The 13803-nt window shown below is 48.4% G+C and overlaps 1 protein-coding gene and 1 non-coding gene across 2 annotated transcripts; both read right to left on the bottom strand.

The window, feature by feature from the left end:
* Positions 1-5941: 5941 nt before the first annotated feature.
* On the bottom strand, positions 5942-13762 carry Ranbp1 (RAN binding protein 1). Its single transcript, XM_027924252.2, has 6 exons — positions 13594-13762; positions 12156-12292; positions 9584-9741; positions 7685-7813; positions 6869-6934; positions 5942-6352 (listed from the first exon to the last, which is right to left on the bottom strand). The coding sequence occupies exons 1-6, from the start codon at positions 13606-13608 to the stop codon at positions 6237-6239; spliced, it is 621 nt and encodes a 206-aa protein (XP_027780053.1). The 5' UTR covers positions 13609-13762; the 3' UTR covers positions 5942-6236.
* On the bottom strand, positions 6712-6836 carry LOC114083168 (small nucleolar RNA SNORA77). The gene has a single exon (XR_003581102.1). It is a non-coding gene; the product is annotated as a small nucleolar RNA SNORA77 (small nucleolar RNA).
* Positions 13763-13803: the final 41 nt, after the last annotated feature.

The following is a 13803-nucleotide window of genomic DNA, read 5'->3' on the forward strand; positions in this document are numbered from 1 at the left end:
GCGGCGGCGGCGGCGGCGGAGGAGGAGGAGGAGGAAATCCCACCCCACGGGGCGCGGCGGCGCACTGATGTCAGCGCGCCCCTTAAGGTGGACCCGGCTGCCGAGGATGGAGGCGGGCGCGGGGGAGGGGGGGGCGTCAGCGGGGGCGGTGCGTTGGCCTCCTCGCTGCCCGCCTGCAGCCCCACGCAAGTGCCCTCCGCCCTCGGACCCCCCAGACCTTCAGAGGGGCGGGGTCACTCCTTGCCTCGGCTCAGCGCAGCTGTTGTACCCTGCAGACTTTGCGGGACGAGTGGCAACCTCCGTGAAATCCAGAGACCCTGGTCCTACCCGGTGCGGGTTTCCTCCTGGGCCTGTTTGCACAGATCTTTCCTAAATAGTTCCTTCCCCTAATCACATGTGCATCCCGGCGCAGGCTGATGGCCACAGGTACATGCTATTCCTGGGCAGGGACAGCCCCCTCATCTGGAGCCATCTGGCAGTCACGAGGGTGGGGTGGATTTTGTGATACTGCAGGGGCATCAGTGTCGTTTATCAACCTTCCCCATCTCACTACCCTCATGCCATTCTTCAGGTCTGAACAGAGCAGGGGCCACAGGCCCCTCCGCGTCCTGGCCCAGGTTGCAGGCTTGGAAGGGTGTCTGTATGAGACCCTGGGACTCCTCCCAGAGGCTGGATGCCCCACAGGGGGGCGCCATCACCTTGCCCAGGATCGGGATAGGCCCGGTGAGCAGGCCCACCTCCCGCAGGAAATCCCACCCACCAGTGCCAGTGTAGTTATCACTTAAGGTGGACCGGCATTAGAGAATGAGGTCGTCTGAGATGTGTATAAGTGGTCTGGGCAACTGCACTGGACTCCCTGGCAGAGCACACTCAGAGCCTGAGTGGAGACCTCGTAGTTCTACTGCCTCTCTAGCAAGGGCCTGTCCTGGCCACTCCAAAATGCCCCGGGTTTCTTCTGCTCTGAAACCTATTACAGCCCTCCCCATGTGGGGATCCTAGGAGGGTCCTTATCCTCTAGCCAAGACCCAGCACCCAGCAGCTACCTCCTCCCTGTCACACCATCTCAAACCTGGGATCTTTGCCTTGTTAGTCTTATGAAGCACCTAACAAGCTCCTCAGGGAAGATCTGGCTGTTAGAGGACCAGGGGCCTTAATGCAGCTAGCTATCCAACAGAAACGATTTCTCCTAAACTTCTGTTCTGCAGGATGTTCCACTCCAGAAGGCCCAGTACAGGGGAAGGGGGAGGGTTCTCCCAGCACTAATGGGGACTACAATGAGATACAGGGATCCCTGCACACTGGTGAGCAAAGACCTGATACCACCTCGCCCAGGCTCTCAGGTGGTCTCAAAAGGAACTTCAGGGATAGGAACACATCTCAGAAGAGCAACTCAACCCATGACTTTACCTGTTTCTGCCCTTCTGCACTCAGAATACAGAAAGCTCAGACCCTGCCCTCCATTAGGAATGGCCCCAACCTCACATTAACTTCTTATGTGACACACCTATATCACACCAGGCCCTGTAGGTCCAGGTCTGACTCCACACCCACTCTGTATACAGGGTGCCAAGGACAGTCATCTCCCCCCCTGGCTGGAGAGCCCTGAAGAAAAATGTCAAACATGTCACAGGGAGAAACAGGTTTGGATCTCTTATTAACACAGGTAAGTGGGCAGAGAGGGGTCCAGAGGGGTCCCAGTGAGGTAAGCCTCAGTACTTACTCTACCTGCAGGGCCAGACAAGCAATGGGGCCAGCAGTGGGGAAGCTGGGGCACCATGAGGATGAAACAGGCCTCACTCACTAGTGTTGCTCCTCAACTTGCTTCATTTTCCCTGTCCTCCAAGGGATAGGGACAGGGAAAACGAATCAAGTAGGTGCTTCCTCAGTCAACCCAGCACACAGACCTGAGATGTAAGGCTATCTATACCCCCTAATCAGCAGTTTTGCTTTCAATGGTTTCAGTTATCTACAACCCAAAAATTATTAAATGGAAAATTGAATAAACAATGAATTTTAAATAACTTTATTTTTTTAATATGGTGCTGAGGATTGAATCCAGTGCCTCACACATGTGAGGCACTCTGCCACTGAGCCACAATCCCAGCCCACAATTTGAGTTTTATATTGTGTTTAGACTAAAATGAAATTTTGTACCATCCTGCTCCAAACAGCTTATGTGAATTATCCCTTCACCCAACATATCCACACTGTATCTACTACCTAATCATTTGACACTTCTAAGTTATGAGATCAGCTGCCCTAGCATTGTAATGCAATGTTCAAGTAACCTTTATTGAATAATGGCCCCAAAGCAAAATAGTAGTAATGCTGGCAATTTGAATATGTTAAAGAGAAGCTGTGAAGTTCTTCCTGTAAATGAAAAGGTGAGTTTTCCACTTAATTAGGAAAGAAAAAAAAATGTTGCTAAGATATTTAATACAATAATTTCAACATTACATTCACTATTACCATTTAATCTCCCATTGTTAATCTTTTACTATGCCTAACTTTAACATAAATTATGTGTATATGCATACTTATTTATGAAATAATAGTTGTTATTTTGCCCAGCCAGCCGGCCTTCGACAGATGGTGGCCCATTACGGGGAGCCCCGGGACACTCGGGGGTAAGTGACGAAAGAAAAAAAAAAAAAGCTGCCCGTCCATAGATAGGACGGGAGCAAATCTGCTCGTCCCTAGGCAGATAGGGCGAGAGGAAAAATGGCCATTTCGAGAAAATGGAGATTGATACAGTATGTTTGTGTCTTGTTTTGTCTCAGTGTATTGTATTGTCTTTGTGATGAGAATATGGAAGGGGTGAGAAATAAATTACTAAGGGAAGAAGGCACCCCAGTGGAACCAAGAATAGTTAGGGCATGTGTTGATAAGAGCCCAGGAACTCTAGTCAGAAAGAAAAAGAAAGTTCAGAAGAAGGATTATCAGGAAAAAAGTTGCAGCAAAAGGCTATTACTAAATACTTTTCGTTACCGGAGGGTGCGTGAAGCGGAGAGGCAGCTGCCGAGTGTGCAAGCTGGTCACAGCGCAGCAAGGATTTTCCAAGAGGCGGCAGCGACTGGCCCTTCCCCGCCTCCTGGCTGGGGAGCTGGCTCTTCCACTGCCCCGAGCCCAAATCTAGACCTGACCTGGAGGCACAGTCTCACAGGCTCTTGCTCCCTGTGCCCAGTAGCAGTTTGAGTCCGGGACACTCCCCAGGGCCATCTGGGGCTGCCCAGGCACTACAGCCAGCAGAAGACGCTACTGGTGTCCCTGATATTTGGTCATTTTCAATGCCAATAACTAGGCTACAATGGTTCTCCCACACCTGGAAGCTAATGAGTAATGAGCACTATTAAGGCTTATTTCAAATGTAAAAAACCTTGAGATAATGTACTAAATTGTTCAGAAGGTTGTTTTCTTAGTGGAATGCTACAGGATTTTCTTTAGCCTTCCAGAGTTCCTGCCTTCGTCCCAGTGCCGGTGAAAACGAGGGTGGAAGAATTTCCAGTGTTGCTGAAAACCGGATGAAGCTTCGGCTGAGAAACGGACGAGACTTCGGAGCTGTTGCTGTTTCTGCTGCTACAGCTTAGGCTAGCTGCCTGCAGAACTTACCTGGACTGTGATTTACGCTAGCTGCCTGCAGAACTTACCTGGACTGTGATTTACCTGGACTGTGAGTTAATCTATTGAGACACTGCTTTACCTGGACTGAGACAACAAACTGTAATCTACAACAAATTGTAACTCGGTATCTTTGCTAACGGTGTCATTGCTGGTATAATTTTTCCAAGGACTTCTTGCATGGAGCCATCAACTGGCTTGGTATTGTGGCATTTTGTATCCTCCCCTTCTGCTAGTAGCAGATTATTTATGGTGTTTATGTAAAAACCACTATGGTTGTTATTTAAGTTAAACAAAAGGGGGAAATGTTAGAGTCTGTAAACAAGTCTGGATGGCGCCTGGCAAAATGCCAGAGGGAGTGGTTTGTGAAGTACTGCCAGCGAGCCATTAAGTGTGGAGATTCCTTATTGGTTGACTGCTGTATCTAGTTTATGTTAATTAGATAAGCTGTGTGTAATGTATAAATACCTCTGTTGTCCTACAATAAACGGCTTCCACTCCTGCTGTATCAATCTACACAAGTTGTTCGTCACCCCCTGGTTATTTTGCTGCAGCCAGACTGCGGCAAATAGTATATTCACTAATGAGGTTTCAGGTATCCACTGGTGGGGGGACGCAGTCTTGGCACACATCTGGAACACAGATACGCTGATGCATTCCTCATAATCCCTAACTTCTATTAGGACCTACATTGCTTTTGCCAAAAGATGACAACCTGGAAGCATGTCAGGCTGGGCAGTATGTACCCTTACTTAGCCTACATGATGGCCAGTAGGGCTGATGCTGACTCTGTCCCCTGCATGTCTCCCTTTGAGCAGAACTTCCTACAGTGTCAAAAGCTATTTCCTTCAATGCACCCCATGATACAATCTGAGCAGAGGATGGTAGTGTCCCCCATCCATTCTGAAGAGTCTTTCTGCTGCCAGAAACACCATTTGGAAACACTTCTCCCATCCCTAGATGAAGGAATTTATTGGAACCCAAAGCGAAGACAATGTTAAACATTCATTCTATCCCAGTGGAGGGCTTTCTTCAAGGAAGATCAAGTCATGGTATGCAACATATCTGACTCCTGTGCCTGTGAGGCTTCAAGGGAATGTAAACAGCACAGTGAAGTTCCACCTATGATTTACAACATCACAATTCTACTGCTATAGGACTTAATGGTCACTGTGTGCAATCCTCAACTCCTCCTGGGGTAGAGCCCCACCAAGCCACTACCAATGTGCTGGAGGTAATTCACAAGGTTCCCAGCAGATAAGAGATAGCCTGTGCAGTCTTTGTGTGGGTTTTTATAATAAGAGCAGCTGATTCCCGCAGGAATTGGGAACTGTGTTTAAACAGGACATACACTCACCAAGCAGGACCAGGCACTCAGGAAGGTCAGACAGAACAGCCAGTAGGAGACACCACTGACAGATGGAGAGATTAAGGAGCAACAGCAGAAGTGTGTCAGATGCCCACACTTTACCCTGGTAGATGTTAAGGGCAAATTGCCACAAGTCATGATTGAGTCCGTCTTGTGGCCCATCTGGGGTCAGGTCCTTGCTCAATCCTGCCCTATGGTGGGGAGGGCTGGCACAACTCCTCAGAGCCTTGTCTCTTGGTCACCTTAGACACATGACAGTCAGAACATGCTTTAAAAAGCCTCTTGTACACGAAATCCTTTCTCCCCTTAAGAAAATGTCTGCAGAGAACATGTTTTGCTATACCAAACCTCAAAGAGCATGCTTGAAAACACCTCTTATTTAAAGCTACTGCAGATGCTCACAATTCAAACAAGGCTGAGTTTAGATTTCAAGTCCAGGAGGTCCAGAGTTGAGATAGTTTGCTCCAAGTGGTGAGGTATCTGACAGGGTTTCCCACAGGAGAGATATAGGACTAAGCCCCACTTGGCAAGGACAATGCCCACCACTCTGCCAACAGGGGCCAACTAGAACCAAATGCATACACACACACACACACACACACACTGTGCCTACCTATCTCCTCACCACAGTGCAACAGCAGCTGTTCAGGCCTAAAGAAGTGGCAGAACACACCTCAGCACCATGCACCAGCCCCTGTTCCAGCATGGGCTGACACACCATGCCTCCAGTGGCCAACAACAGCTCAAGTTCTCCAAGACCCACAAGACCCACAACCTCAGCAAGGCAAGGAGTCTTCCAAGATACAACCCGTGGCAACATCAAGACCCACCATCACAGTCACAGGCAGACCTGAACATGCATACTCAAAAGGGCTCAGGCAGGCACCCCCAGGAGCTAGCCAGGACCAACAGTGCTCACAGTACTGTCCACATACATGCAGTCCTACCATCTGGTCCAGGTTTCAAATGCATTTTTTATTCACTATTTTTGATGACTATAAATAAGTGTTTCCACTATGGAAAAGAAAGTTAGCACAGTACATTTTCATGACTGGGGAATGGATTTTCTCAAGTCATCTTCAATAAGGTAAAAACTTAAGAAAAAAAAAACCTGAATGTTGGAATTCAGTTCTTTATATAAAGTCCTTATGAAAACATAACAGAATAAAAATAAACCCAAAAGGAAGGGCAGGGCAAAATTTAAAAAAGAAAAAGAAGAAAAAGAAAGAGGAAAAGAAATTAAGACGACTCATTGCTTCTCCGATTTCTCCTCAGTCTCCTCTCCAGGTTCCTTGTTCTCCTCCTTCACAGAAAGAGCTTCCAGCTTTTCGGTCACTTTTTCAGCATTATCATTTTTGCCCAGTCCTACCAAAAAGGAGAGCACAGTAAGAAAACAGAAGTCCAGATTATGCTGCCTCCTCACCAGGCCCAGAGCACAGAGGATACTTCATCCCTGAGCACTGCCCACTAATCTCCCCAGCTGAGCCCAGAGAAGACACTGCTGGCTACTCTTACTGGGCTGCTCAGTGACATCTGGTCACTTACTACCACAGCTACCATCTGCCCCTAAGAACCAGGAGATCAAGTCCTACAAAGAGAAAATGAGGATATGATTCTCAAATCACCTGATAGGTTCCATACATTATGACCTAACTGCCCACCTGGACCCCACTGATGTGAGCCATGATGATGAACATGAACTCAGGAGGCCCCCCCAGGAAGCACCCTGTGTCCCCAGGCAGCTGCACTGTCCCTGACAGATTCAGGCAGCCACAGCTCCTGGAATGTTTTTTTAGCAGACTGAAAAAGCACCCGCCTGGGACTGCAGCTGGGTGCAGAGTGAGTCTGCAAGGAACCCCCCACCCAGGGGTATAGTGTCACCTTTCTTTTCTCTCTCTTCAATTGCTTTCCTGCATTCTTCAAACTTTGTTTTGAATTTTTGTGCATCTGTGGAAAGAAGAGAGATAAATTCCTAAGAGTCCAAGTGTGGAAAGGACACATCCTAGAGGGTCTGAAAGACCAAGATTCCCAGAGGGCTCTTGTCCTATATGCAATTTTTAACCTAAGGATGGGCTGGGCCATCTCCCTTCATCTGACTGTGACAATTCATACAATGAAGGAGGCAGTGAACTCTTTTCCAAGGACTATTCTCTACAACCATCCTCCCCACCTGACAAGGGCCCATAAAGTGCACCAGGCACTGGGAGCCACACAGTGTTGGAGGGACATCCCCCCTCCACCAAACCATCAACTACTGGGGACATGGCAACCACTAACTCCTCAGCTTTCACAAATCCATGAAAAAACCCTAGGCAGGAGAGAGGTCAGCCTAGATCTACGGACCTCTGCATGGTCTCTGCAGGTTGTTGGTATCCAGGTGACATCACTGTACCTAGCCTCAGGGAGCCATAAACCTGGCAAAAGCACCAATGGGTAGGAAATCCTGAGGTTTGACTCAGGCTCCACTCACCCAATGGGAATTGGAGCTTGAGGAGCAAACTAAGTGCTAGATCTGGGACTGTACCATGGACACTTGCTCAGCACTAGCACCTAAGAGGAAGCACCCTGCACAGCCCCCAAATAGCATGCCAAAACTCTCCAATGAAAATTCCCAGTCACTGTCACCTTTTCTCCAAAAGCAACACTGCACTGCAATGCTACAATCAGTAGGTCTCCAGGGTACCCCATTCCACTTACTCTCAGCGTTTAGGAAGCGGATGGCGAGCAGCTCTGGCTTAGGGTACTCATCAGCAAAGTCAGCATGGGTGTTCCAAACCCAGGCACGGTCGCTGCCGGCGTTTGGCTTCAGTTCCATCGTTGGCGTGACTTGGAAGAGAGAAGCCTATGAGGCTGATGGGGACTACCTAGGAAAGCTCACAAACCCTTCGGCCAAAAAGAGTTCTGCTCATCAAACTGAAAGACTCATTTCAGGCAACATAGAAAATATGGGGTCTGAGAATCGGGCCCAGACAAAATCCCACAGGGTTTACATTTCACCCAAACCTCTTTGAAAACAGTCCATATTCACTTAAAACCATCCACATTTAGGACAATCCTGAATGTGGGGAAGGCACCCGCTCCCTGACCATGAGGATATCTCTGAGGGTTTCCTGAACTATCTTAAGACCACTCAGCACAGATAACCCTACCTCCAGAAAAGTGGACATGGGTAAAGCAAGCTTCAGTTTTGATTCCAGTGTGACTACTCACACCAAGCCCCTTGGTAGTAGCCCCCCAGTGTTGTAGTCCCAAGGCCTAAAGTCAGACATCAGGGCAAAGTCAAGGGAGCCAGCCCTTCCTAATGGCATTCAATCTGGCTGATTAAAAGGTGGGGGTCAATGGAAGGGAAGAAATCCAGAAACAGGACTCTCATCCAGGACACATAATCAGGCCAGCATGAACACTCCATGTTCTATCGTCTAAGACGACCACTGAGGAATGAGAACAGTTGATATCAGAGTCCCATAACAAATGCTTCTAAGTCATGAAGACAGGGCAATGGCCTAGAATAAACATGCTTATCCTGAACCCATTGGGCCCATGCAAACTTGAGGGGAGAAGAAGGGAGACAGGTCCCACAGCCAATTAGGGAGCATCCCCTAAAGAGAGCCTCTTGTCTACAGATGTCTTGTAGACACCTTGTCCCTGGTATCTCCACCCAGTCAATGACCCCTGTGCCTCTGGCAGAAGTCTCCAGGGACTCCAGGTGGGTCCATGACCCCAGTCACAGCCACACCTACAAATCAGTGTAAACTAGAGCTCAGAGATCTCATCCACTGCAGCCCAACATAATAGTCTCCAGGCCTCCTGTACATTCTACACATCCATACCTCCTCCACACCCCTCTTGGATGCCTGGCCTACACTCAACCATCCTCCCCACCTGACAAGGGCCCATAAAATGCACCAGACACTGGGAGCCACACAGATAGCTCTGGAAAATACAGACTCAGCACTAGGAGGTCTACCAAGGGATGGTCCAGGACACATGTGCTTCTCAACACAGCACCCACCAAGAGGAGCATGAATTGTTTCTGCATGGCAGCCAGCAGACAAAAGCAGTAGGGACACCCTCCCATTCATTCCATGTCCCAAGACTGGCCTGGTGCTCTGCAACCATCCTATCAGGACCCATCTAATTAAACCTCACATTCCATGTTCTCTAAGCTTCACTGTAGCTCATAGTTAAAAGGCACATTTGAAAGACTTTTTTTTTTTTTCCCTTCCCAGCCCTGGGGGTTGAACCCAGGGCCTTGCACATGCTAGGCCAAGTGTTCTACCACTGAACTACATGCTCATCCCTTTCTACAATTTTTCTTCAAGACAGGGCCTTGCTAAAATGCCCAGGCTGGCCTAGAATGTGCAATCCTCTACCTCTACCTCCCTAGTAGCTGGTATTATAGGCATGTACCACTGAGCCCAAAAGAAAGGTATACTTCATATCTTAAATTCTACAAACACCACAAACATGCACTCCAGGTAACAACACATTCCCAGGTTCCAAGTCAGGCCTAAAAAAACCTTCCTGTAGTTCCCAAGTCAATTTAACATAGCTTAGGGGCTGAGAATAAAAAAACAACCTTAAGAGACCACCTACTATAGTGGTTGGCGCATATCTTCAGGGTCTTGTCCCTCCTCATGAGAAGGCGGATGGTTCCTTTCTCCTTATGTTTCAGGAGCTTGACATCACCAGTGCCTCGTTCCTTCCATTCTGGAAGATCATTCTCTGAAGCAAATCGAAATAGCTTTGCTCGCCTGTTAAGAAAAGCCATTAAGTGAGTGCTAAACACAGCACAGCTATGTGCCACTGGATCCCATGTTTCTATAAACAGTCTTTCCCTCCTTTGAGCTCAAGTAACTACTAGGCACCCAGTACCACCCAAAAGAGCAGCACAGCCAACAAATTACAGGCCACTTTAATTTCACAGCCAAAATGAAAAAATATGTAAATACTTTCAACATTTTCCCTAGCAAAAACATATGACCCCTCAAAGGGAAAAAGTAAAAAAGCCCTCAGTAGGCTGAGCCTACCATAGCATCCTATGGCCACATAGAGGTCTTTCTCAGGCCCAAGTCTTCCAAGAGATAAATTTGCTCGTGTGCCCTCAACCCAGAGGACCAGGACATGAATCTCCCTGTCAAGGAGCAGTACTTCACACCTATAGGGGCACGCACCCAGGATCCAGCAGTGAATCAATAGTTCTGTCCTGAGGGCTCACGTTAGCATCCTCCCTCTGCCCCCCCAGTTCTGCCTGTCTCTCTTCTACCAAAGACTCTACCCTCCTCCAACCTCAATTCAGTCAAGGGATACCATGTTCTCACAAGATTACCTAACAGGCCAGGCACAGTGGGTGGCGCATGACTGTAATCCCAGAGGCTTGAGAGGCTGAGAAAGGAGAATGGGGAGTTCAAAGCCAGCCTCAGCAAAGGCAAGGTGCTAAGCAACTCAGTGAGACCCTATCTCTAAGTAAAATACAAAATAGGGTCAGGGATGTCAGTGGTTGAGTGCCCTCAAGTTCGATCCCTTACCAAAAAACAAAACAAGATTACTTAACAGGAAACCCAAAGATCCAGATGAAAAGGCCCAATCAACTGGCCTCATGTCTGAGAGCAAGTGGCCCTGCCCAAGATAGCAACACTTCTCAACCCATGGCAGGTAAGCAGGTGACAAGTATCATGTCACTTCAAGTACGAGCTACTCCCCACCTGGGGCTACAGCAATCCCAAGGTAGAACAGAGACCAGTGATCCAGTATCTTTAGGAAAATGCCCACCACCCTCTAGGACCGAAAGGGCACCTGTAGCTTTCTTTGCCCATGCTTCCTTCTCCAGCCCCATTCCCTGGAAGAATGGCTTGGGATGGAATTTTCTCATCTTCCTTCGTCCACCTCAGAATAGCCAAACCTGGTATCTTGGATCTACCTGAAGTGGGTGGAGACTAGAGGGCACAAATTTGCACAAGGAATAAACTAAAACCTTACTTTCACTGAAGTGTAACTGAATTTAATATCTCAGGCAATTCTGGCCGTAAGCTATGATCTCTGTAGTTCTGTGATATAGTCACAAAACACAAAGCTCATACCTAGCGGTACTTCAAAACCTCCCCACCACTGACGAGTGTACACTACTTTTTAAAAAGTAACCCTGAGCCAGGTGTATACTTGTCTGAGGACTGCAAATTTCAGACCAGCCTGGGTTTCTTGGGTAAGACCTCGTTTTAAAATCTTGTCTCAAAAAGTAAAATGTAGCTCAGTGGTAGAGTATCCTGGGTTCAATTTCCAGACAACCAATCCCCAACCAAAAAGTAATTAAATACATATACACACGCACACATATATACACACGCGCGCGCGCGTGCGCGCGCACACACACACACACACACACACACACCCAAATAAACCTCATAAATAAAGCTATCCATTTTCATTTGTAATTACAAGAGTTATTTTGTACATGAAGAGTCAGGAATTCCCAAATTTCAGACTGCCAAAGTTTGTACTTGTTTAAATGTGCCCTAAACATTTGTTGAAAACTTAATTCAGCTTAACATAATGCTAGGCAGGTGCTCTACCACCAAGTTATATCTTAACATAATGCTGGGAAAGGGGCACTACCATTGAATTACATCTCCCCCTACTTCTATTCTTTGTAAATGGTCCACTCTTTGGTATTCTGATAAAGCAACAGAAAACAGGTAAGATACAACTTTATGCTGCAAAAACAATTAAGACTTCCAGCTCCACCAAGGGAAGGAAACTGGATTGCTGGAGGTGAGATGGCAAGTAAGGACAGCTAGGGAACCCAGGGAAGGGTCCTGGTGGTCCTAGTGTGGTACAAGAAAAAACATCTTCAAAAACTATAACAATAGAAAATTACCAGATTTTAGCCCAACCCCAGTAAATCAATAAAAAGCTTATGTATGCCTTTGTTCAAAGAGCAGCCTGTCCCTCCATAGGTCAGGTCTTCTCCTTTCGGTTGAAAGTAAATTAAATCCTTGCATGTGTGTGCTCATGTTTTGTTTCATCTCATTTTTACTGTCAACAGAACCTATCTCTGGTAACACTTCAAATAGCCACAATCAAGCCAAGCCAAGATGTGATGCTCACAAAAACCATAAAACTTCCACATTACCAAAGATAACTTTCCCTCCAGTGACATGAACATACTTACATCTTAAAAAGTTCCTCTTCATCTTCCTCCAGCGTTTTAATTTCTTGCTCAGGGAGCGAAACTATAGGCTCAAACTGGGGGTCGTGATTGGATTCATCTGCATTCTCAGTAGAGGTATCATGGTCCTGATGAGGGTCCTGTGAAGGAAGATGCAAAGAGGTGATGCTGCAGGCTGGAGAACCTGGCCCACAGCAGGCATCCCCAATAGTGAATGGCATCCGGAAAACAAGGACAGGCCTCACCCCAAATCAGAATTTAAGCTCACAGACTTTCACATCAGCAAAAATGTGCATTTACATCCAACTCCACAAAATCACAGCACTAAGTGTGCAGCAAGACACTGGATTTCAGCACCCCTCCCCCAGATCCACAAACATCAATCAGAACCATGCAGACTGTCTGTGGCTCCTTGAGGAGTAGCCTAGGAGAAACTCCCTCATCTCTTTGAGCCCCCGTTTCCTCACCGGTAAAATGAAGATAATGATACCTGCCATGTGAAGATCAAAAGACACAATGACGAACTCAGTAAATGTTAGCCTTATGGCAAAATGCAAATCTAAGAGTTTCCACTAAGGGATATCCATGCATGCTCTTACTACAAAGACAAAAGATTGCTATAGACTACTAGTATTTACACGGAATTCACAATTCTGCCAAAAATTTTATCATGGCTTGGAAAATTGAGTTGATAGGTTTCTAAGAAAATCACAAGTCAAAGTCATAAGGGTCTGAACCAACTCAAAGATTTATAGAGCACAAATTATCACATTTAAGTTTAAGTTTTACAAAACACATGCCTTGACGATACAGAAAAAAACCCCAGACTCACTACTAGACTCAAACAGGAAAAGAAAACATAAGCCCTTCGCTGTTCTTCCTTTGGTTTCACAGCACTGCGGCTCCGCTGCGGCCGGCATCCGACCAGACACTAGCAGCCAACAAAGCCGCCCCCGCCCTGGGTCGGCGTGTCCACGACCCGTCCCCCTCGTTGGAACACGAGCTTCCGCCACGGAGGCCGGCGGCGGTTCCAGACCTAAGGACCGAATGAATGAAGTGCTGCGTGGGCGACGGGATGGAAGAATACTGTCCCGGCGGAAAGCCCACCAATGGGCTGAGCCGGAGGAAACCGGTCTCCTGCCCCTATCCCGGGCAAGCAGGACCGCCTTTCGTGGCAATGGCTTTTTCCCGACCCACCCCAAGGTCACGCGAGCGCCCTCCAGCCCGCGCGAACCAAGCTTACGCCCCCAGATCCCGCTAGCCGTGACTCCACAGGCCTCGAGCCCCCAGGCCCCGCGCGCTCGCCCCTAGCTCCACAGGCCCGGAACCCACAGGCCGGCGGGGGTTGGTGGCAGAGGCACGGGCCGCCCACGTGGCCGCCGATAGCGGCCCCAGCCCCCCGGCCCCCGCCCGCCCAGTCCCCGCCTGGGCCAGGCCGCACCTGGGCGGCCGCCATGGGAACGCGGCGGCAGCGGCAGCTCGACTAGTTCGGTCTTCACTGACTCCGAGGCCTCTAGGCGACTAGTCGTAGCTTCTTTCCTCCGCGTCTGGCGCCGGCGCCTCCCGCCTGCCCGCTCTTCCCTCCGCCCCGCGACCCGAACCCCAACCCCTGACCCCGGCGGCGGGAAACGCGCCGCGATTCAAAACCAGT

This window comes from Marmota flaviventris, chromosome 1 (assembly GCF_047511675.1).
Source record: "Marmota flaviventris isolate mMarFla1 chromosome 1, mMarFla1.hap1, whole genome shotgun sequence".
NCBI lineage: Eukaryota > Metazoa > Chordata > Mammalia > Rodentia > Sciuridae > Marmota > Marmota flaviventris.

Excerpts from the sequence above, each read along its gene's own strand:
- Ranbp1 (XM_027924252.2), bottom strand. Across the intron at positions 7,814-9,583 it reads GATATGCGCCAACCACTATA|TCACGCCAACGATGGAACTG; the intron begins GTAGGTGGTCTC and ends CTCTCTTCCAAG. Across the intron at positions 6,353-6,868 it reads TGAAGAGAGAGAAAAGAAAG|GACTGGGCAAAAATGATAAT; the intron begins GTGACACTATAC and ends CCTTTTTGGTAG.